The following is a 25,143-nucleotide window of genomic DNA, read 5'->3' as shown; positions in this document are numbered from 1 at the left end:
AGCCACACTTTAAAGCAAGTACACTGCAAAAATAGTGGGGCACTGACTGAAGATCTTGTCTCTCCCTCCTTGAGGAAATTGCAAACTTCCATTTCTTTAATCTAATCATTTGCAGGAGGAGATACTTTCTCTAGAAAAGCCAATATAAGAGGGCTGAAAGGTCGGATGGGATAATATGTAATCCAATGTGATAAGGGCTGTTTACAGAATTATTAATCAAACACAAAAGGGAACAGATAGTAACATTTTTTATTAAATATTACAGTGGATCAAAAAGTACAAAATATCTTTCGCCTGCTATGTGATTGGGAAACTATTGGCACATAATACAGTATCAAAAGCATTAATAAGTACAATTTGGAAAACATACAAAAATTGAGTGTTTATAGTTGGCTCAGCTTTATTTCTGGTAGTGTTTAAACTAATGCAAAGGTTACTCAATAACCTTTTAAATGGGAAACTATATAATATTACTGGGCCATTTTTATATATACAAATCATCACCTTACAGAGCATATAGGCTACATAACTTGAATCACAAAAAGTATACAATATTTACAACAAAAGAAAGTTAAAAAAGTATAAACAGCTAGTAGATTATGCTGCCATTATTAGAACATATTTAAAACTGCGGGGCTGGGCGGAGAGAGGAGAGGAAGAGGAAGAGAACGAGCGAAATATCAACCACATGTACAGCAAACAGCACTCATGGCAGCACTGCCAATGCCACCTGCCTCACACCAGTGCAGGAAGTCCCACTGCTCATCAAAATCAGCACGATTGCAAAACTGGCCCAGATGTGACCTCACTGATCACCACAAAGGAAACGAGCAAGCGGAGGGCGCGAGGGACCCCCATGGTAGTCTCTGGAGGCGGCAGCCCCATGTCTCCCCAGATGGGGCAGAGCTGCTGGCAGAGGCAGCACAGCACTTGTGCCCTGCCCGAGCTCTAGCTGCTGCCAAGCCAACTTGTCTGCTGCTAGGACAAACTACTTCAACAGGCTTGAACCCACTGGGCAAGCTCTTCACACCAGGCCAGCTCACAGCCACAAAAGACCTGCCACAAACTGCTGGCCTGCTCCCACCCTGCCTGGCCAGGGGCACAATCACACTGGGAATCAGGCCCTACTTCCCATGTGCTTCACGAAGCCTGGCTCAGAGTGTGGCCAGAAGCTACACACGAGCCGTTTGCTGCTGGGCCTCCTCCTTTGGATCTCACAACCTTTAGCATCCCTAATGCATCCTCGACATAGTGCGTTTGAATTGCAACATTTCTTGGAACTGGCTCCTAGTAAATAGATTTATGACTCTATTGCCAATTAGATTCTGCAGTTTCCTTTACAAACCTACCAATAACAATGGTCTGATTGCACAAAGAAAGGCTTGTGCAATTTCATCCAATAATAAGGCCCCTTGAACTCAAACAATGCAAACAAAGCCCCATTTAAGACATTGAAGGAAAAAAAAAGACTTTTCTGCCAATGAAGAATTGAATAGTCTGTTGAAAGATTTCCAAGGTTTCTGTTAAAAGAGTTCTTAAACAAATAATGCACTGCTTCTGTTGGGGGTTTATGCCACCATTTCTTTTCCTTAGCCCTGACGTTTTGCCCAGTATGAGCTTCCCCAGCTAGCAGTGGCCAGTCTCCTCAAGGGACCAGCGAGGAGCTTTCTTCCCCACTCCCTGTCCCCTAGCCCTGTGCTGCCTCAGCATGGCTCCAAAAAGCCTACCAGCAAACTCCAACAGGACGTAACCAAAAGGGATGTTGGACACTTTGCGTAAACAAATGCACAACTCCAGAACACACAACTTAACCAAAACAAGGAGAAGCATTTGCTTTGCCAAACACACAACAGGCTTCTGTTCGCGTTTGCTGTAGGTTTTTATGTTCTCTACTCCCTTTCCCCCCGTCCTTCTCCCCCCTGTCCCCAAACCCCTGACTCTTACGTGATTCAGATCTAGTGCAACTTTACTAGAGGTGTCCTCCACGCTGTGACCTCTGCCTGGATGAGCCTGCGGTTCTGTTTCCTGTATGACTTGTGGAGCAGCAGGATACCCTGCACTGGCACATCAATGTTCCAAGTTCTACTAGTCTGTTTATCAATCAATTAAATAGTTTTACCACAGGAATATAAAGTATTTAATTGAAGAAGCTGGATTTGTAACAGTAGACGAGTATATTATTCTGGTTTCCACCTTTGGATATTAAGTATGATACATTATATATTGTATTTGGCTTCATATCACGGGAAAATTTAATGACATGCCTAGCATGCAAAGTGTTTCTTAGTAGTTTGTTTTATCTTTTCATATCAAGTACACTGTCTTTGAACAGTAACTGAGATGGTTTGAACCACAACCAATTTTCACACTGTATAAAGCCTCCAAGTGACACTTTGCTTTATCAATGTCTGTGCTCAGCTACGTAGTGGTGATGTCCTGCAAAGTGAGTATACATCCACAGGGAAGCTCTTTCATCAGGAAAATCCAGCCTCTCCATGCCTGGGCTTTCCCCCTGCAAAAGGATGTGCAGGGAGAGGCCGAGATCCCCGTGGGAGCGCGGAAGGACCATCCCGACCACTGCACAGAACCCCCTTACCCATTGTGAGGCACAGAAACAACCTGTAAGCCTCTGATTCAAATCCACACTGGCTCCTCTCACAACTTCTGAAATTCTCAACATTCTCACAAACCACAAATCTGTTTTCTGCACTCCTTTGTCATTCAGCAGCTTGAGCCAGGGAGATTTTGTTTTCTAGACCGTTTCTCTGGTAGGCAGGAGGGTTTCACAGCCTAGGTAAGATTAAGTACAACGCTCGACAAATTCACAGACCACGATACAGGAAAGCAAAGCTCGGTGGGAGGGGAGAAGCAGCGTAGGAGCCATTGAAACAACAGGAAGAGGGTGAGAGGTGCTCAGCACCTCACAGGGTTGGGCCGTGGGGAAAGGAACCTTGTTAGCATCCTTGCACCATAACATCACCTACAGTATGCTTATAACCATTAAGATTAATCTGAATCTGAACCAGTTGCTTCAGTTTGTAAACAGTAAACGTTACAACAAAAACAAAACAAAAACGCTGCTCAAAAGTATAAAGAAACTGGAAAAATTACAAACACGTAATAAAAAAACTTAGGACAGCCACAGCCTTTAAAAAAGTTGCAGATAAAATGATACTGTTTAATTTAAAAAAAAAAAAATAAGAACCGAAAACAAAAAAACAAACATAAAGAGCACAGAATATACTGGACAAACGAAACTATATAAATTATTGTGACCAAATGTGACATTGGTAGTTTATGAAGTGGATATGTACAGTCAAATTAAACAGTGTTTACCATTCTGTTCTAATAGTGTTAAAATGAAAAAATCTATTGCCGTTTTACTATACATTGCATTGATTGAATCTTTAAAAGTCAGGAAAAGTTACCCAAAAAAGCACATCCACTGATTGTACGGATTCTCGGCCCACTTCTCCTTTCCAGGTTCATCTGAAGTCCTTGACTCATTTGCAACAATGCACAGCCTCCGGTCCTTGGCTCAGTGAAAGGCAAACACAGCCCTCACTGGGGTTTCAGTGAGCTCAGGACTGGACCTGCGTTTCCACGGCTCCCTTTAACATCTGCTCTTACCATGTTCAAGTCCTTTCAGAAAACACATATGCAAAATCTAAAAAAAATTCTTTTCTTTCTGTGTTTTTGTTTCTCGCTCTTTTTTTTTTTTTTTTTTTTGTGGTTTGGTTTTTTTTTTTGTTTTGTTGGTTTTTTTTTTTTTTTTTTGTTGTTTTGTTTTGTTTTGTTTTGTTTGGTTTTCTTTTTCACAAGGGTGGGGATAAGGGGTGAGGGGGCTGATGTGGGAGCCAGAATTAAAGAAGCAGTCCTGTCTCCATCAAACTCCAAGACGCTCCTCTAGGCATCCTGGTTGACAAAAATACAGATCGCTAAATCTGCAAGACATCGTCACAGGGGGAGGAATGTCGCTAACTGAACTTTCTCCTCAGACCTTTCTTTGTGACAGAGGGGGTTTACAGTTTTGTGCTGGGATGTACAGAGGATAGCTGGGAAGGTGGGAATGCAGCTTGAGGGTTTATAGCAGCTAAAGGATAAATGCTGTTATGCAAAAGGTCACCATAGGAACTTCCTACAGGTGTTGCTGCAGCTAAGTGTCTGTACAGTTGCTGGGAGTTTGCAGGGGATGTGAGGAATTGTCTCTGCACCATGAAGGAGTGAAGAGCCAAAGGCTGCATTAGTGGGGATAGCACGGTCTGATTTTTCAAGTACTGCAGGGGATGAGAATACCCAGGTGGGAGGCGATTGTTCAGCCCTGTGCACAGGCTTCCAGGATACAAGCCTGGGAAGATGGGGGCTGACAGGGGAAATTTGTGGCTTTCTAGCATGCTGCCAGAATGAAGGCCATGCACTGACTTGCTACCTTCCCCCTCTTGGTCGGGAGCCTTGTCTTTCGCTGGGGTCTCCTTTGGTAAGTGAATAGGAGAGACAGCTCGGATTTTTTTTTCAGAAATAACTTTGTCCAAATCCTCCAGGCTCCGTTTCAGAGGCCGGGCAGCCCCCACATTTTGAGGGCTTGTTCTACGGCTGATGATAGGATGCACCATCCCCTCCATCTTCCTCAGGTTCTCCAGCCTCTGGGCCTGCTGCTTTCCAGACCTGTGGAGCAACTCACTGTGTTTTTTTGGGGCTGTCAATGCCATAGGGGACACGCGGCAAGCTTTGGGGTTACAGTCTAGGCTCACCACCTGGCTGCCTCCAGCCTGGAACGGGGAGATCCCTTTGCATTCTTGCTGGGCTGTGGATGAGTGAGGGAGACTGGAGCCTGGAACCTTTGCAGTCTGTTTGTGTATGCTCTTTGGAAGACTCAAATCTGTTGGCTGATCATCTGAAGAAGCCTCCACTGTTGCCTTTTTTTCTTGCTGATGCAAAGACGGCCGATAATTTAAATTTAGTTTTTCTTGATGTTTGTGTTGAGTAAAAGTAGAAATATTTTCAGACTCTCTGAACATGTCCCGGGGGAGGTACTTTGATGTCTGTTCATTATTAAGGTGATGTTCTGTGTGCCTATAAAGGCTGTGCAGATGAGGTGATGAATAGAAATCTGCCAAGAAAGTTGGCACATGGGAGTGCTGCAGTGCCCTTTTCTCACTCATTTTATCTTTGCAGTCCTGGATATCCAACTTCGGTAGGTATGACTCGGCAAGAGAACTGAGGTGATGTTTTGAAAAATCACAGCGCTGAGGATCCGGTTTACTTAGCATGTCATGTTTAAAAACATTATTAATTGACTTCCTTTCTTCCTTGGTTTTAAAACTCTGTACATGTTGTATGACTGAGGGCCTGTTAATTGCTACAGGATCAGAATTAGGGGCATGGGGACCTTGTGATATGCCTGAGGACAGTTCATCTCTGCTATTGAGTTTCTTTTTGCTGATCAAAGGTGGAGGAGAACCATAAGGATAGTTACAAGAAAGTGTGGCCCCGCTGACCTGTGACAGCAGCTTCTTCTTTGCCAGGGGTGACATGATGCCTGGATTACCTTTTGAGTACAGCAGCGGTGTGTAACTGAAAGTGGAGTCATCGTTCATGGACCCGGGCAGCTCCTTTTCCTTAAACATGTCGAAGTTCTGCACCACCAGTACTTTGGGTGTTTGCTTTAATGCATTGTGGATATCTTCATTGCCCAGCTGGTCCACTTTCACCGTGCAGTTTGCAATGTAATCAGCCATCCCTGGCAGTTTCTCATCTTCCATGTCGCTCTGAGTGGGCAGATGGACTGGGAAAGCTGTGAAGGGAATTTCTGGAGGTTCACTTTCTAGGCTGTCAGTAAAAGCTTTGTGTAGTCTTTGTTCAGGCTTTGTATCTTCCAGGGCATCTGCTGAGGGGTGTAATCGTTTTGAGACAGTGGCATCCAGCACAGTATCTTCTTCTGCAGGCACGGATACACTCGAGAAAGAAGACGAGTGCTGAACATCCTCCTTGGCTTTCTCACTGTTAGTGCTGTTTTCTGTCATGTCTGTCTTCTCCAGAGGTAGTGTCCGAGCTGTCTCTGGTAAAAGAGATGGAGGGCCTTGCACAGGTTGTTTCATCTCTCCCACTGTAGGGTGTTCAGGGAAGTTCTTCTGGTCTGCTGATTCTTGATCCTTCTCTTGTTCTGATGAAACCTAAAGAAATGATTCAATAGACAACAGTAAGAATGCAGTACGTTCTGGCAGCCTGTTTGTAAGGTTATGCACAGTTTTAGAGAAGGACTTGCCAACCACCTTGCTGGCATGTGAAGGCTCTAACATCAGGTACTGAACTCAAAGAAAGAGATGTATCTCCAGGAAATATTAAAAAACACACCATCCCTGTCAGAATCACAATAAAGCATTTCCAAACAGCAGATGGTTGTAACCTGATGAGGGGCACTGGTGGCTTGATCAGATAGCTAAATTTTGAGGTTATATACTCTTTTAAAAGTAATTAGGCAAATGCAGAAGAGCAGACTTCAAGACACAAACAATAAGGCTATAGAAATTTCTCCTACTAGCCAACTTCACCCAAGAAAACCACACTATTCCTACGCTTTTCCTTCCCTCAAGTCTCTCCAGCATAGCTATCTTAAAATTCAGTGATCACACAGGAGATCATTCACACCCAGTTCTGCATTAAAGTGTGAAAATGATAGAAATGGCATACTAGAAATCCCTATTGTAGGCAGCAAATCACTGCCACAGCTTAACTAGGACACACATTTTTTTATTAACGGATTAAAATGAAGTTGTCAACATTCAGTAAGTGTGTGTGTGCCTGCTATTACAAACATGGCTTTTATACGTTCTCGTCAATGGGACCGTGGCTCGTTCTGCTCCCCCATTAATATAGCGTGTGTGCACAATTCACACTATTCATCCCATTATGTAGCCGGCTGAACTGTGACCCGTAGAGGTCACCAGAGCATCCCATCTGCGATCCAGCTGACTGACAGCCCTTTTCAAAACTGCTGTCACTCTCCTCTGACATGTCATGGTAGAAGACAGTCATAAAACAGCAGCATTGTGCTGACTCCTTTATTATTATTGTTTTCTTTCTTCCTTCATTGTATAGATAAGACGCACGGAGAAAGTTATCATCTAAATGCTGCTTTATGGTCTCTCGCAGAAGCAGGGAACTGGAGACGGTCCTAACGAATCTAATCCTCTGAGAGATTTATTTCTTCACAGCTGCTTTTAAATATTCCTGTCTGTTTGGTTGGCCTATTAGTTACAGTGTCTGTTAGTCATCCTAACTTCTTCTTTTTAAACTCGTAGCTGACTTTTGCAGCCAAATACCATCATTAGGTCCTTTACAAAGTACCATCGCTGTCTCGAGCTTATAAAATTACAGGCAAATACCAGACAGATGAGCAAAGCAAGGAGGAGAAAAAAAAAGAGAATCATACTTAATAACTGTACATTCTGCTCTTTGTTTCTGTTAAGCAATACTTTGATTGAAGTTTCAGCTATTGTGAGGAAATGTGCAGTCTAAGGCTAATAGCATTTTGTCTGGTGTCTTGTTACACTGACAATGTCATTGTGATGGCAGGAAAACAGTGAAGAGCACAAAGGCAAATGCAATCCTAATAAATTAAAGTTATATTCTCTCCCTGCATACTTCTAATGGTGCATGAGTTGAACATGCAGTTGAGACGACCACACATTTGTAACTGGATTATGCTTTTCCAGCTCACAGTTTCCAGGCCACATGCAGAAATGGCTTAAGCTGTGGCTTGGATGGGGACGTGCCTACACATTTACGTGGTGGCTGTAAGGCTCTCCCTCAGATCAATACCCCATCACTGCTGTGCCTGAATGAAGGCCCAGAAATGGGGCTCCACTGCCAGGGCATGGCTGCAATGCAAGCGACAAGCAACCTTCTGCCTGGCTCCAGCACACCTGGATTTTGCTCCACCCAAAGGAGCTGAACGTCTCCAGCCTGCTACCCCCATTAAGTGCCACATCCTGGGCATGGAGCCCTCCATATGGCAAAGCACAGACGAGTTCTGGAGCCCTACACCCAACCAGGGGTGAAACATCCACCCTGCAGGCCCTTCACTGCTTGGGCTTTGTGTGATCACTGACCTGTATGGTGACTGACATGGAGGTCAAGGTCCTTAGTAGCCCACCCTGATCAAATAGGGGCAGGACATGTCTTCCACCCCAGTCAGGGAGGAGACATTAATTTTGCTATAAAAGGTATCATTTTACAATAGGGTACTGCCATAATTGTACATTTTTATTGTCTTGTCTAGGCTCCCTACATTTCCGATAAGCGCAGCTTAGGAACTCTTCCTGCAATCCACACAAAAATAACTTCAGTTTAAACAGCAGGAAGTTTGAGATAGGGAACAACAAAAGCAAGGAAATGTTGCTGAAGGCTGTTGCTCTGTTGCTGACTTGTTATGCTGGGCATAGCAGCAGTGGTACTGATAGTATGTAATGTGTCCTCCTGATCCAAGACCCTCAATAAATAATCAGGGATGACTGAATGACAAGGGAAGGGAGCACAAGCTTTCACTTCACTTCTCCTTGCTTTGGACAACTTGTCTTGCAACCTTCCAGTGACTGAAGCATGTTTGTGCACACTCTCCTCTTGATGTGGGGTTTTAAAATTACAACGTCAGAAAAAAGAAAAAGTCTTTCTGGGGATTGCTCCTAAATTAGAAATTAATGGCACTGTTATTTAAAACACAAATTCTTCCTTGGATGGGAGATTAAATTGTCCTTGTAAGCACAACTTAAAGAGGTAGTGGGATATGAAACTCCAAATTTTCTGTTCTCAAAACTGGGTACATGGAGTCTCAGAGGCATCTGTATTTACAGGACCTGCATTGTTTTTTGGAAACAATGAAGAGGAGGATTGTTGATAGCTGACTCAATACAATTTCCAAACAAGTTTAGAAACAGGACTTCTGTACCTGCCAGACACAATGAAGTCAAAGGAGCAGCCATAGTCTCCCGGGCACATCATGTGTTTCGACATTCTTTAAATACTTACTTTCACTGCAACGCCTTGAAGGCTGCTGTGATCTGGCAGACTGAGACAGGAAAAGCAACATGTTTTGCAGGGGTTGTGTGTGAGGAGCTTCACCACCTCCTTCACATGCGGTGCAAGCAGGGCACAGGAGAGAGTGGGCAGATGTGCAAAGGAAGGTGCTTAAATAACACTGGAGCAAAAACTCCATTGATTTTGCATCACTTAACAACGCTTGAAATTTACTCTTATTTGCAGACAAATATGAGTTCTACCATCAATCTTATCCCATGCTGTGAACACAAACTCTCTTCTACAGGGCTGTCCTATGCCTGCAAGCAACGTGGCTGTATGTGGAAACTGGGGCCTGCCCATGTGCAGCAGTGACACAGTAGGAACCTACTGTGTCTGAATAGGAACCTCAGCTAAAAACCGTCTACTGCTCCAGAGAGGGAAATCGATCTCAGGGCTTGGAAGGGGGTTCCCTCAAAATGTGACCTTTCAGTTCAAAAAGAAACTTAGTATAATATAACAAAAATCCTTAGGAGCAATATGTTTTCTCAGTCATGCATACATCTGTGAGCACAGAAGGACTGATCCAGAGGCTACCATTATAAAAATCAGCTGTGTCCAACAGTTACCACAGTATTATCAACAATATTAGAGGTTCCCGCACCCTATACTTAGATTAGGAAATAACTGTGGTAGTTGTGTGGTTTCCCTTTGGCAGCTGCTGATCTGTTAATGGTGACCACTGTATAATACAATGAGCAGAACTGGTACTAGTCAGATCCAGAGCTTGGTCCTCTGCCATCCCTGCTGTGCAATATGGAGCAGATCGGCTGCCATTCGCAGCCCAGCAAAATCCCAGCACAGACAGTATCACAACAGCTGAATTTCCATTGCTGAGCAAACTAGAAGGCCAACTGGTTGGACTTCTCCAGTTTAAATGATATATTTTATCACTGGATTTTATGTGATTAAAACTGTGCATTTTTAATTGAAAAAATGAAAAGCAGGGAAGCAACAGACCTCAGATGCATCTTGGGGTTTCTGTGAATTATCTTTTTCCTTCTTGCTCTTTTGGTTTTCATTTTTGATGCGTTTTGTTGCAGACACTTTTGTTTTTGCTTCACTCTCCTGGGAACTGTTATCTTGTTTTCGAGGTTTCACTGGAGGCAGTGGCTTATCTTCCTCTCCTTTAATAAATCTTTCATATGGCAGGATTAATCTAGGGGATTAAGGAACAAATAATTGATCAGGTTTTGCTGTTCTAGCAAAGAAAAAAATGTATCTACTGTGAGCAGTTTACTTAATAAATCCATTTTCTTCCGTGCCATAAAAGCAACAGTTTAAACTCTACATCTATAAATCCAAGTATAAGAAATCAATTTATTTGGCAAGATTATAACGTGGAATAAATTCAGTGGAGTTAGATTTTGTGTGGATTAGTTGTCAGTAACTTCACAGTGGTTTGTGTGGCTACGCCAATTTGTACCAGATGAGAATATCAGCCATTATGTTTTAGACTCATTTAAAAAAAAAAAAAAAATCCACCATTTATTTTTATTTTCCCTCCCCGACTTCAACAGCGTGCAGCAAGCCCCAGGAAAACACCTACAAAGCCATAGCCAACTTGGTAACAGCTACACCATTTCCAGGCTGCTGGTTCCCTTGACTGCAAGGGCGAGTGCCAGGATCGTGGCAGAGCCAGCAGAGCTGGGCTGCAGAAACCCTACGAGGTGGGCACAGCACCCGCCCGGCCATCACCAGCAGCAGCCCAGCCTCATCTGTGCAAGGCACCCATGCAGCGACAGTCACCAGAGCCTTTTTATGGAAGAAAGGGAGAGGAGAAGAGTTAAATATGAAGGAATTCTTCACTGTGCAGCTGTCTGCCACAAAGTGCACCAAATTGCTTTAAAAACACAAGGAAGAAACACAAACAAAAAATATCCTCCCCTGAAAGCATCAAAGAAACTGAGTTTTTATCTCTCTGTTTTCCCTTTGCAGTTCTTGATCTGAAAGGAAAAATAACTGATATAATTAAAAAGGATGGATTGCATTACAATCTCAGTTTCAACTTCAGTGATTAAAGTTTTTATAATGCATTTTAGTATGATTAATGACTCACTGTGGGATTAATGTAAGACCCAGACTTTAAAAATATGAACATTAATACAGCAAACATAATCTGTTAAAAAAAAAAAAAGACAAGTTGACTCTGTGAAGAAAATGTACTTTGCTTATAAACAACATAGATCTACTCAAATACCAGGAATCCTTAATTATCTTTAATCTAAGACTCCAAGGCAGAAACCTCTTTGGTTCAGATATTCGTTTGTTATCCTAGAATCAGTTTCTAAGCATGCAATTTTGACTTACATATTTATATGTTCAAACACAGTTTGGGCCTAAGAGAGCAGAATTAGATTGCTCGTGATCATAATATTTTACATTTTAATAAAATACAACATAAATTATGTTAAAATATAAACCTAATTTATGCTATATTAGAAACAAAATTCATTAACTGAGCATGCTCTGACATGGTATGTGCAAAGAGGCGTGAATAATACTTTCTAGCCCTGAATTTGGCAGGGCTCCAGTAATGAAGCTAAGCAGAGCCCACAGGGAATATTCATCTTCAGATCCCATTACAAACTGAGTTTAAACATGTTACAGCTGCTAAAACTGGAAACTGCTCCCTCTATGCAAACTTAGCAAAATAATACATAGTTGCCAAATACCTGCTTCCCACTGTAATATTACAGGTAATGTTTATATTAAAAAAAGCATAACTAAGCAGAAGAAGAAAAAAATAATCCTGTTCATACTTGAGGCTGCTACATTTCATTTGCAAAGTACAAATATTGGTGAAAACACCAAATTCCTCCCTGCGCTGCACAAAGCACTTTGGATTTCACTTACAGGCAAGGTTGGGTTTCGCACAGGGCAGTGCCGAGGCTGCTCTGCCATGTGTTAAGTATTTAAAGTCGCTTTTAATAAAAACACATTTTATTACAGTAATTGTTAGCACTGCGAGGGGAGTGTTTGACTTTGTTTTGTTTCCATGGGAACGCATAGCCCATTAAAATCTACATATTCCATCCGTAAAGGTCTCAGACGCTGTCCGGTGCCTCAAGGGGGACAGAGATGCTCCCAGCCCCAGGAACCAGCCTTTCCTTGGAAGATGCTGAGGGATTAACCCAGTGGCTACAGCCGGGCCAGGAGCAAGGCCCGGGCCAACATGATTAATCACTGTTCGCGTGCTCTCCGCTGAGCCTTGTAGGGTAACGCGGGACCCAAACTCCTCCTCCTCCTCCTGCCTCTGCACCTCACCAGAACTCATTAGCTTGGGTGCTAATTAGTAACTGTGGCTTAAATTTCCTTTTCTGATCTTAAGGGTTCATGTGGGAGTACAAGGTTTTCATTTTAGTTATTTTTCACTGAGCTCAGCAGTTGGCAGGTCGACAGCAGTAAAAATACATTTCACATAGCCGGTCAGTGGCCTGGAGCCAGTGGCAGGAAATCTGGAATTAAATGTTTCGTGTACTGGGGAGGCGGCATGACTAAGGTAAAACTGAGTCAAAACACAAGGATGGCTTGTTCTAGGATTTTCCCCTCCTCGTTTCAAAGGAGTGCCGACCGAGGTGGCTTTTGGGGGCAGCAGGCGAGGAGCCGGGCAGGAACACGGGCTGCGAGACCCCAGGGAGCAGCACCGAGCCGAGCAACACCAGCAATTGCCTCTTCACGTAGAGATTTCCGTCGGTTGCAATTTTCACTGAATGTTTTTTCAGTTATCCTGTCATGGTACAACACAATTACCCACAGGATATGATCTTATCATTTGATTATTAGAAGTTTTTATAGCGCAGGAGTAATAAAGCTAATACAGCTCTCTCAACATGTAAGCAGCCGGCTCACATGCCATGAAAGCAGCCGGCTTAGCCAATTTAAGGTCAATATTGCCCAACACCGGAAGAATGCGATCTGCTGTTAGCCAAATAGTTTAGCAGAATGTGACATGTCTGAAACCAGCACAAGATATTTTTTTCTTGGTCAAATATTTGCAGTGCAGGTAAGATTTAATCAATCCTTCTGCAAGGAGAGGTAAAGACAACGTCCAAAAAACTGGATCCAGATACCTCAAATGTATCATATGTTGGAAACAACAATCATGTTTTCAGTCGCTTTGAACTGTGGCTGTACTTCCCGACAGGGGAGGAAGTATAAAAGTATTCATAAAAAAGGAAAAGAGGGGGAGTATTTTGTGGTCTAAAGAATATTTACTTGTAAAGCCTGCGAGAAGACCAAATAAAAGGGTCTTTATCATGATCAAGATTCCAATATTAACATTAATAAAATGTATTATTTATAAGTCAATTAACATAAATAGAATATGTAAGCACTAGTGTATTAAAAAATCTTTCCACAGGCAGCAGATTTTTAGCAGCATGAGGTTTTTTTTTTTTTTTTTTTTTTCCTGGAATAATACAAGAATAACATTTTCCAGCCAAGAGCAGAAACAGTAGGGGAGTCTTTGCTATCACAGGGCTTCTTATTAAATTCAGTCACTGTGAAAAGCCAGTCTTTTTCCTTTTTTTCTTTTTCTTTTTTTTTAAATAAAGACAACTTAAAATCAATACAAGTTAGATTAACAAATCAGTACTATACTAATCCTGATTTATTACAATCGTCAATATTAAGTTTAATCATGTATAAACTGCTATTTAAAAAAGATTTTCCTTTAGTAAGTCCTGAATTAAATAATGGTGCAGTGTACCGAGTTTTTAGATCTGCATCATCTGATATTATGAAAAATTCAATGTACTTCTCTGCAGCAGATGTCAGAGGTCAGCAAATCTATTACAGTAATGTAAGTAAGCTGGCTTTCTGCCAACCTTTTTTTAAAAAACACTGAAGCAGATAATTTTATATTTACAAATTCTAAAATCCTCCAGGGACTAAATCTCTTTCCCAACAAAAAGCAGAAACTTCACATTAGAGAAATGTATTTCACAGTATATCAAACATGTCTTCATCATTAGCATTTCATAAAGAGAAAAAAAAGCCCTTAATCTTTATTAGTCAACATTTTTTCCCAGCTACAGAACTAACAGTACAAGTTCTCATCTGAGCCAGTAACCACTACATGTATTGATTATGCAGAATGAATGACTTTTTTGGCCTGACTCTGCTTCACAGGACACATAAGAGCACATCTATTTATAGGCATGATAAAAAAAATAGTTACAAAAATGCAAAGGATCTGACCAGCCCAGAAAGAGGAAGGAAATTAAATGTTAAGGCTGCCAGTTTCCTCTTTAATTCTCCCTACTGTGTATGGATATGACGGGGCTCTGGGCTGGGGAGGAACCATATGCCCAGGACACACAGGGTGATAGAGGGAAGGAGGCAACTCAGCACAACCCCTACAATATTTTTTCTGCATCGCTGTTCTAGTGTTTATTCTTGTTTTCTTTCTGGCAGAATAAAATATTTCAGCATGTCTCCCATTGACATAATTGTACTTTCTCCAGGGATCCAAGCCCAACACAAAATAGAATGCACTGGAGCCTCTCAGCCACAAGAATAATCTTGGAAGGCCTTAAAATACCAAAGTCCACTCCTTGGGAGATGTTGCCCCATTCGCATGCTTGGCCAGGTTAAGGAGGCTAATTGCAACAGAAATGGAAAATTATTTAAATTTGCTCCACCAAATGAATACAGCAACCAGTTAACTCGTGGAACTCACTGCCAATGGATATCTTGGGGCCAAGGGATTAGTGAGATTATGCAAGGATTAGATGCTAATGTAAATCATGAGAACATTAAGCTGTTAGAGCTTCAAAAATGCTGAAAAGGGACAGGCAATAGGTCTCTAGTGGTAGGAATTTGGAAAACGCCTTGCTCCTGAACACATAAGGCCACAGTGACTCCAACTCCTTCCTCTGAAGGCACTACCAGAGCTGAGGGGCAAGACAATCCATTTTTCCAGTCCAAGGGGGCACCCATCTGCTCCAGGATGTCCTCACAGCAGCCAGGCAGAGCTGCCCGCAGCCCCTGCAGCCAGAGGGTCTGAGTGCAGGGCTGGGACAGCCCCTGTGGTGAAAATGGGCCCCTATCAGTAACCTTGGTGAGAGAAACCTGATTCTTTTCCCCTAGAAAGTCAGTGGTAAAACATTCAGCTGTTTTAAGGGACCAGCAGGAATGCCCGAGCTCTGATCTCAAGAGAAGTCTTGTCTTTTTTACATTGTTGTTTTTCAAAAGGATAAATCTTAGAGCACTGGTCCAGTGTAGGCAAGGGAAACAAGAAGGGAAACCTTCAACAATCAGTTGGTGGGGATAGCCAGGAGCAGGAGGCAGCTCTCCTGGGCACCAGCAACACATTCCCAGCAAAGAGGGGAGAGGAATAACCCAAACTTTAAGGTCTCAGCTTGTTTTCCAAAATGGGAATATAAAATACATTGAGGAAATGAAGCAGTGTGCTGCTGAAGTCTGATTTCCCCGGATTGCATTGTACAATGCAGGGGTTATGAAAGCAAGCCTCACGTGCTTTTATGCAGAACACAATAGCAATGGCTTTATTTGCATTTGTCTGAAGTACAAAACGGGCACGTATTATATCAGCAAAGACAAAATATGCTGGAGTTCAATTTTCTTTCCAAAGAACTTTCCTTCCTTAAAGAAATGGCTCTTTCATCCTTTCAACAACAACTTTCCTCACAGCCCACTGGGAGTGCTGGTGGGTAATGAGAATGGCTTACTGCTGAAAGGTGGGAACAGCACTGCTCTAAGAGAATTCAAAGACACTTCGTTTTAAGTAAACTGGAAATTAGTGACATTACAAACACAGCTGTTGATTTAACTGCATAGCCCAGCAAGGCAAGCTCAGGCACTCCTGATCCTAGGGCTCAGCAGGGGGAGATGAACAACTCTAGTCTTCTGCCTCTGGCGCAGATTTACTGCACAGAAAAGAGTTAAAGGAAGGGTGGTGAGCACAAAGTAACTTCCCCAGATCACTCTACCAAAACCACTACAAGACTCTGTTTTGGCCATAGTCACCATTTCTGCATCTAAAGGCAGACATGCATTTTGTTTGGTAGGTCACTATGCTCAGAACAAGCTTACAGATGTGCCTGTGGGGTGCAGGTCTCCTGGCAGGACTCCAAAATCCTGCTGACCCTCTTTGGAGCTCTGAACTACAGCTCTGAACTACACTGCAGAAAGCTGAACAAACCATGGGCAATCTCTTTCATGTTAACAAAATCCTGAAGTACAAGGTGGGGATTCCCAGCATCCCTGGGCAGTCTGAGGGAAAAGATCTTCCTTGGCACTTACTCATTGGTGCTGCTCCTGCAAAAGAGAATGGCACACCTCTCACTGTGCAGCACTCTGCTGGGGCTACTCAGCTCCCAGCAAGGAAAAGGGGCTTGTCCTCTTGTGTCGAGTCTGTCCCTACTCCTGGAGGTCAAGGAATGAGATTGCCATGATGCCCAAAGCTCTGGGCACTGCAGGGCCCCAGAACCCAGTAAACGCCAAGGCACACGTGCATGGCGGGCATGCCTGGCAAGGGCTTCTCTGCTTGGGTGACAATACACCTAGCAGCACTGGGCAGCACACAGCATGCCCCAGTTCTGCTGGGACAGACTCCTGGGTGAAAGGAAGGATGTAGGTGGGAAAACAATTCCCCACCATGAGGGAGATCATCTGCTTGCAGGCACTTAAAGGCACGGCCCGACTCTCCAGCACTTTGCACTCAAGGACTCCTGCTGACTCTAGCACTGGCCAGTAAGTTGCTGAGGCTGAAACCCCAGAAATTTTGAAAAAAAATGCATGTTCTCAGATGTTTTAAAAGGACAGCAAGGGATCTGTTTTAATGGTAAACAATTACATTCCTCTGTCATCTGATACTTTTTAAATTTTGGGGAGGGGGGAAGCTTTCTGAATTTTCAATAGTTCCTTTGTTAAAGCATCTGTTACTCACATAATTGAAAAGATGTTTGTTCAGTGGTATGCTTGAGAGTACAGTTATTTAATCTTAATGATAAAGCCCTGAGGGCAGAAAATCATAAGTAGAAACCTCTTGTTATTTATCAAAAAGACAAAAAAAAACCCACCCCAAACCAAAAACCTAGGAAAATAAAGACAGAACTGAAACACCTCATCTATCTTCAGGCTTAAATTTGTGCTTGATGGAAAACTATGGAGACAATTTGTAACTTGCGAAGTTTTCTGGGAGTCTGGGACCAGCTGAAGTGTGAGGGGGGCAGGGAAGTGGGGTGAAGACAAAAATAAAGCAAGGAGAGAAAACTGTTGCTTGACAAGTTTTTTTTGAGTCAAACAAAGAGCTAGTTGTAGTTTACAGCATGACATAACATTTGATTAATTTTTGCCTGGGGATGTTTTCACACTTAACAGTGTAAATCAAAACCTTCTATTAATTACAATGTGTATAAAAAGATAACCATAAGCAATTTCATGCAGATGCTATACTAGCCCCCTACTTTTTGTTCCCTCTAACGACTGGCTGTTATTTCCTGCAAAATTTCACTGAAATGCTTACACGTTATGAAAGTTATCCAAACGCTTTAGAAAACCAAACAGCATTTGCATGGAACACAGGGCTCTCCTGCATATTGAATTACTGCACAATATCCTCAGGGTAGACAGACTTTATGGCTGTTAAAGGGAAACTGTGTAAGGGACCTATTTTGACCTGCCTTGTGTTTGTGATCATATACAATTTTTGTGTGAGAGATTTAGAAAGAAAAATGGCAGAATGGGCTCAAACTGTACAAGGCACTGCATTTCCTGACGTTTAGTCCCCTGGTAGATGGGCAGAGTTCTCTGCAAGTGTCCAGGAGCCACACTCACTGCCAGAATAAAACCCTCTGCAGGCCAGTGTCCAAAGTGTGGGCACAGCCACCTGTCACCCCATTGTGAAGAAATACAACGCATCTCACCTATCTGCTCCTCCTCAAGTTCCAGGTGGCTGTGTCTCTGCAGAATACTTTCCCACTCAGCTGTCTTAATTTAGTGAGAGCACAAGGCCTAATAAATCCCTCTCCAGCTGTGTCTGCCCAGGACAGACTGGTTTTCAAAATGCTAGTAACTTGTGAGGGCCAGCACAGGAGACATGCTGCTGAAGAGCAGGACTTGGGCCACGGAATTCTCTGGGTCCATCCTTGCTGGAGACCCAAGGGAGCCCAGCCTCTTGCAGCACCCAAAGAAGCCAGGAAGCTACAGGTCTATGGTAGATCCACTGCCTGCCACAACACCTCCTAACAGCAACATGTCTGTCCACCAGAGAAGGCAAGGAGAGCTACTGCATGCCATTGCACAGCACAGTTCCCCAGCCCATGTGTGTTTGTGCACAGCTTATGCACAGGACTTGCTCTGGAGGAAACCAAGATGAATCACAGCCAGACTTGTAGACAGAAAAAGGCCCCAACAGGTAATTATTAGTATTTCTGTTTTGTTCAATGTATTTTATTGGGAACTTTTCATACCTTGCCAGCAGGCTGGATTTTTTGGTTTGTTTTTTTTTTTTTTCTTTTTTTGGGGGGGGAGGGGAGAGCAGTGGTGTAGTATTTACAAAAAATCCCTATCAACAACGTCATCAGCACTGCCGACACACAGCCTACTGCTCATGCCAGAAAGTTAAAGCTGCTGATCATGTGTAAAAGCAAAAAGAAACCTCAAACCCTGCATGTGAAAACCACATCTGCATTATTAGGGGAAGGCAGCATGGGGCAGAGTGCTTCGCAGAAAAGTAGCCGTTTCTGAGGGTTTCTTGATAAGCGAGAGAGAGAGATGTAGGGTACTGACAAGGGCTGTAAGAGTTTCAAGGGAACGCTGTAGGCTCAATCAGCTCATACCAACCACACACACCTCTGGCTTTCTGTGATCGTGAAAGATCATTAGAGGAACATTAATGAAGAAAGTAACGACCAAAACAACACCACCTTATAAGCTCTATATGGTCCAAGTTGTGCACAGAGCAACAGTCAGTCCCATGATGGGAAAACATTAATGCTTTTTATATTGGTAATCATCTGTAACATGAGCAATTAAGTACAGTACTAATGGACTATAGCCAAGAGCCTGGTACTAATATTAAAAACTGACAGAGATGAATAGGTTTGGAAGGAAAACTAGGCTGACAAAGACATTTTTATGAAGTGCTTGGGCCTATTTGAAATAACCCAATCAGAGGCAGGTCTAGACCAGCCATGCCTACAGTGACAATAACGCATTCATTGGCATTATATGATGCCTACTATGCTTTAAATAAAAGCACCCATTGCTTCTACTCAGAAACCTGCACTTTCATTATTATACTCATTAATAGAACAGAAGTTGTCTAACTAATATATAATATAACACTTACTGAAACACTGGCAGCCTTGCCTTATTTTAAAATGAAAACAGTTACTGGAAACACAAACTGTATTAATGATAAATGAATCAGCTGAAAATGCACACGAAACCTTTCTTTCCCTTTCACCAGAGAAACAAAGAAAACACCGCCCCAACTGAAGCACTCTACCTACCTATAGCACACCAGTAGCTACCAGCACAAACCCTGCTCCAAACAGCAGGGTGCAGAGCAACACATTCCCCAAAACCTTTATTTACCAAATAAATCTGGCTTTATTCCAGCTTTTGCCATCCACTGTACCATGAATCTGCAGCCACATGGTAGCTTTGCAGGGGTTATAAACACCTTTAGAGAAAGCAGTATTTCTTCATTGGATTTGGTAGACAGAGAGACAATTTTGCCTTCTCCAATGCTTGTATTTTGTGTTTGGGTTTTTTTTGGTTGGTTGGTAGGTTGTTGTTAATGGGTTTTTTCCCCTCTCTCTCTTTTCAGCCTTTGAAATTATGTGTAAAACTCCAACTTGCAGAACAGGAACAGGAGGGGGCAGGAAGGAGGGATGGCAATGTCTGAATTGGGACATATGTATCATTCCACTCCACAGCATCCTAAGGATGTCACTGAAAGGTGGCTGTCACCTGAACAGCCTTGATATGTTACAGCTGATGCAAACAGTCAGTAGCTCCTCTTGGCTAACACAATATGGATGCTCTGGAGATCCAGCTGTAGAGATGGGAACTGCCTGTTCTGCCTCCAGTAGGCAAGGAAGGGCCAGTGGGATTCAGAAACGAAAAATCAGGAGATTTACTCAGCATTTGATTTCCAGATACTTAAATTTCCAGTTTAGCTGTACAGCTGTACAGTTTCAAGTTTGAAAATGTAAGTGTGTCCTGAATCATGAGCATGTGTATTCCTGCACTACAGTTCTGGTTTTAGAGTAAATGTCATCTGAGCACTTTGCCTATAAATGAGCATGACATTCACAGGTGCTGTAGTCAGAATTACCAGCTGAAACAAACCATGACAATTTCATTTACTTTTTTCAAGTCTAAGGCTTCATACAGCTTTCCTGTAGTGGAAAAAGAGCATCTAACACTAGAAAAGTAGAGACTGGATGAGTTACTGAGGTTTTTTTGTACACGTGTTTTGGTTTTTCAGACCAGATTTAGTGAAGAACATTTTAGGTAAGCTCAGGGCTAACGTAAAAGTCCAGCAAGATTTTTTTTTCCAAATGCCATCTTTTGATAACTTGCCAGGGATGTGGAAAATTAGGTGCTGCCTCATATCAGACCTTATACAGAACTACATGATAGACTGGCATCCATGAACTCAGATTTGAGTTCTTCAGTGTATTAAGACAAATCTAATCATAAACTAGAAGACACTTTTCTCAGACCAGGTCAAGTCAAGCAGAACTGCTTTTGGGTAGCCTTGAAAGGCTTTTCAATCTGGAAGGCATCAGGGCTCTTCAGGTTTTCCAGACAGCACAGTGGGTTTGTGGCACTTCAGAGCATACCCAAGTAACTGCTGAGTCAGTCACACACAAGTCTCTATGCATGGGAGTGCTATGCAAGACTTTTACATATAAAAAACCAATGAAACCACTAGCATTGAACATTGTCAGGAAAGCAGAAGAGAGAGACAGGGGTTCATGGAGTATTTGTGAATGGCTCGTTTAGTTTTCCACAACTACTAGAGATGTACTCTCTCAGTGACTCTAGGGTTTCAGCAAGGCTCCCTCTGCAACCCAATCCCACAGAGACCTAATGCTTATGTGTGCCCGTGTCCCCTCTGTCAAATAACATCCCCCACAGAACATCTGGCAAGGGAAAAGCCACACTGCCAGTTGGAAACCCATCAACTGGCTTGGGTGCAAGAGGAAGCTCTGAGACTCTCAGGGCTATAATGATGGGGGTGGAAGAGCTGAATACCTGCAATCTGATGAGTCAAAAAAACAATCTATAACATTTGTCTGCAACATGAAGGCAGGGAAAAGCCCCATCTGACATGCACAGCAACTCACTCACTTCACTCTGCTGCTTGGCTCAATCTCCAGAAAGTTTCTAACATTTCTAATGGCATTCATTACAAGCAACTCCTCTGTGCACCCAAGCCCTTCTGCTGGAGATGTCCCCTGTAAATGAACATGATCAAATCCCCCACCCTCTATTAGGATGGCAGTATCTCTCTTTGAGAGGCTGACACATCAGGCTCTAAGATAAGGAGAGAAACTGCCCACTGAACACAGCTCTGCCATGCCACCTCCTGCACGGGCAAGTACAATCTCTTCCTGAGCCCAGCAAAATGACTTGTTTATGCCCAGGAACAAGAGACTGAATTTTACTTATGTGAGCTGAAAATTGCTGAGCTTTTATTCACATTTGCTTGTCCAAAGAAAAAAAAAACAACAAAAAAAAAAACCAAAACAGAAGTAAAAAAAAAAGATAAAAAAGAAAAGAAAAAGCCCCAACAGTTGTTTCTAAAAACCAAATCAAAACAACATTCCAGCTCCGGTATTTTATTCAATGTGTGCTGGCTTCACAAGCCCTGGAAGTTATTATCTACATGGGAAGAATAAGAATTCAACAGTTCTGACCAGCAACAATGGCTGCAGAGAAGAGTGTTTGGCAGCAGCTCGCAGGCAGGGAGGAGGGAAGGAATGCCATGTAGAAGAGGAATGCAACGCTCGGCATGACCTACAACACTAACAGCACCCTGCATTATGGGCCACCCCATTATTTTGATCAAAACCACAATCTGCCTAATTGGTATTCCTAAAAAATGAGAGAAGACAAGTGTTTGCATCAATTAGCTGCTGTTTCTTATTTTTTCTTGAGTATGTTTTCCTCAATTTTTCAGCTTTAACTGAAAAGCTGTTGCAAAAATTAAGATCTATACCCAAGGAAAATCAGATGCTTTTTTTTATTTACTTAGTCACTGGTGATAGACACTCTGGTTTAAATCACAATGGATTATCTGACTAAACTGTTGGGGAACTATTTACTAAATCTTTAAGAAGACTCTCTCTCTTTTTCTCTAATTCCTTATAAAATGCTTTGAAGGCTTTCCAAATTAATTTTTGCATTATTAAACAAGCATTTCAGATTTGTTATCTTACCTTTCATAATGTCTGCGAGTACATGTAGCAGCACTTGTGCTTCCAGGGTTACCACCTAATTCATCATAAATATGTTTCCATTGTCGACGGGCTGTTATCTGTAAAAATGGCAATAGAAAATTTAATCTTGCATCTTTACAGATTCTACAGCATTTGACTTCACAACAACAAATGCACATATGACACTTTCAGAACAGCATGTACTACAAGCACTATAAAAGCCCCTACAGAATATATAGAGTACACAGAGCTTTGGTGTATTTTTTTTTTGTTAAGTTAACACTATGTCTATTTTCTTTCTCTCTAAAATGGAGTGATCTGACTGATTCATTATCAAGTCACAAGCAATACAGACTCACAAAAGAATCTCAATCAATACAGGGTCATTAACTATCAAAAGTTATGCAGACAAATCCCACGGTGAATTATGAAAATGAAGCTCAAACCATACTCAGCACATATAATGATTACATAGTTATTTTAACTGAATTAGAGAAAATAAATCTGCTGCAAAACCCAAATCCACCACAGAATTCTGTAAATCCACAAAACCATAGTCCGTAACTATATATGTTACAAACTGTTTATTTTTATCCATTTATATCTGTAAAATATACAGATCAAATAGTACTGAAATCTTAACGTACTCCAATGTTAATATTTGAGCTGTGTACTTTATTCGACCATGCTGATGAAAATAAACATTTTGTAACATATTGAGTTGCATACCATGGTTCTGGGTTTTTGGTTTTTTTTTTTGTACAGAAATTAGGATTATACAGAATAACAGATGGAAGACCTGGCAAAAGGATTGTTTCTGAATACCACTTCATTATTTTATATATTCTGCTATATTTAAAACAGGAAGAGAAACAGAAATAGGACAAGCACAACAGATCACCCTTGTTTGCCTGCAGCTCATAAAGAAGGCCGGTAGAAAACTGGTGGGGGCAATTTGGGGAGAATTTTGTCATTTGCTGTGGAATGCTGTGGAATTTAATATATTCAGCCCTGGAGGCTTCTTTGGAGTTACCCACAGAGCAGTCAATGGCATTTACTGAGGAGCTAAAGGCAGCAATCAGAAGAGAACAAACATTACAACTTGCAATCTGAGGCCTGTAATTTTAATCTAAACAAGAGGAGATAGCTACCATCATTAAACATTACAGGGTAAGAGGTGTTTCTGTTTTACTCAATATAAAGGGAAAATCCTTCCTTTGCAGAAATTATTCTCCAAAGCCAAAAGCATGGCTGGAGTCTTATCACTTGATAATGTCACAATGTCTTCAAATTTATTGTTTGCAGAGTTCTCCAGAAAACAGCAGCAGCTTTAACTCACTATTAGCACTTGACCACAGTTTGCACCTATAGATACTTTGGGGGAAAAAAAAAATATATAAAACTAAATGAACTGACTTCATTCACTTATTTTATTTTCTGTCTTTTATAATAAACCCAAAGACTACCAGCACAAGGATTCAAGCAATTCAAGGATAAATTATGCACAAGCAAATTATTTAAATACAAATCAAACACTTATCTGATGATAAGATTCATACTAAGTCTGTTTTGTTTCAGTTCTTATGCTGTCTCTTCCCCAGGCTACCCACACTTCTTATTATTACTACTAAAGTGTTTGAAGAACCAGAGTCCTAATGAGCCATAATGAACATCACATCCTGAGAATATGAATGGATGCTCCTTATGCAACCCAAAAAGTCAAATGAGAGTTGGACCAAGTATCCTATTGTGGAGGAATGCCTGGATGGGAAGCTACTTCTGGTCCTGCCTCCCACATTCCACCAGTCCTCAGGACAGACAGGACAGAGGTGTGGCCAGATAGCCCTCACCTTCTTGGAGCTCCCAAAAAATCATAGATCCCTTGAGGACTGCCGCAATCAAACCTCTGGCAGGCTCACGGATGGGGGAATGAAGGTGCACGAAGCTGCTCTGGGGTATGGGCTCTGGCTCTCTGACAAGCACAACCTGGCTGGGCTTGCAAGGCTGTCCAGAGCCTGAAGCCTTGGCTAGGAACAGTGATGCTGGGCAGAAACTTTAAATGAAAGCCAAGGATTAGTTAGCTGGAGGACTACTGTAAGTCCCCCTTATAAACATCCTGATGTGACTAAGAAGCATGGTCTCCATTTTCAAAAGGAGAACTTTAGAGCCTTAGTCTCATTTACCATCAGCAGACTCAAGAGTTGATATTCAAGTTGGAACACTAGTAAACATAACTAAGGGGAAAAGCAAATCCCTTTGAAGTCCATGGATCATTTTTTGTGTCTCTTTCTTCTAAGATGCTTAGAATAATAGTATTTTCACAAGCATTTGCCCAGTTCTATCCAATTCTACATCTGCAATGGACCAGAGCTCCTTGGCAATTAACTGAGTTGTGCCCTCCCACAGAGGGAGTTTAAATTTGACATTCCCTGAAACAATTGTTATTCTAACAAAGCCTGGGGTTGAGTTTTCCCCTGCTCTGGAAAGTTTATTTTTTATGCTTAATAAACTTCAAAGGACTAAAGGAACTGATTAATTACATCCTTAAACAATCTGAACAAAATGCTTCACTGAGGAAAGTGCACTCTTGTCATGCAGGGCAGGACTGCTGAAGCTGGATGTCCCTGCTGACCATATGAAA

General features: G+C 42.1%; 1 protein-coding gene across 4 annotated transcripts in view; it reads right to left on the bottom strand.

Annotated features, from left to right (window-relative positions):
• Positions 1–230: 230 nt before the first annotated feature.
• The window catches only part of ARID5B (AT-rich interaction domain 5B), a 117,646-nt gene continuing 92,733 nt past the window's right edge, over positions 231–25,143 (bottom strand). For all 4 annotated transcript variants that reach the window (XM_053949156.1, XM_053949155.1, XM_053949157.1 and 1 more), the window contains 3 exons: positions 22,503–22,600; positions 10,036–10,234; positions 231–6,173 (listed from right to left, as the gene is read on the bottom strand). In XM_053949156.1, the coding sequence (XP_053805131.1) occupies positions 4,023–6,173; positions 10,036–10,234; positions 22,503–22,600 (2,448 nt within the window). In that variant the 3' untranslated portion in view covers positions 231–4,022. The remainder of the gene's footprint in view (positions 6,174–10,035; positions 10,235–22,502; positions 22,601–25,143) is intronic.

Source organism: Vidua chalybeata, chromosome 8 (genome assembly GCF_026979565.1).
Source record: "Vidua chalybeata isolate OUT-0048 chromosome 8, bVidCha1 merged haplotype, whole genome shotgun sequence".
Taxonomy (NCBI): Eukaryota; Metazoa; Chordata; class Aves; order Passeriformes; family Viduidae; genus Vidua; species Vidua chalybeata.
The sequence above is the reverse complement of the archived record's forward strand: the minus strand, read 5'-3'. Positions and strand labels throughout refer to the sequence as shown.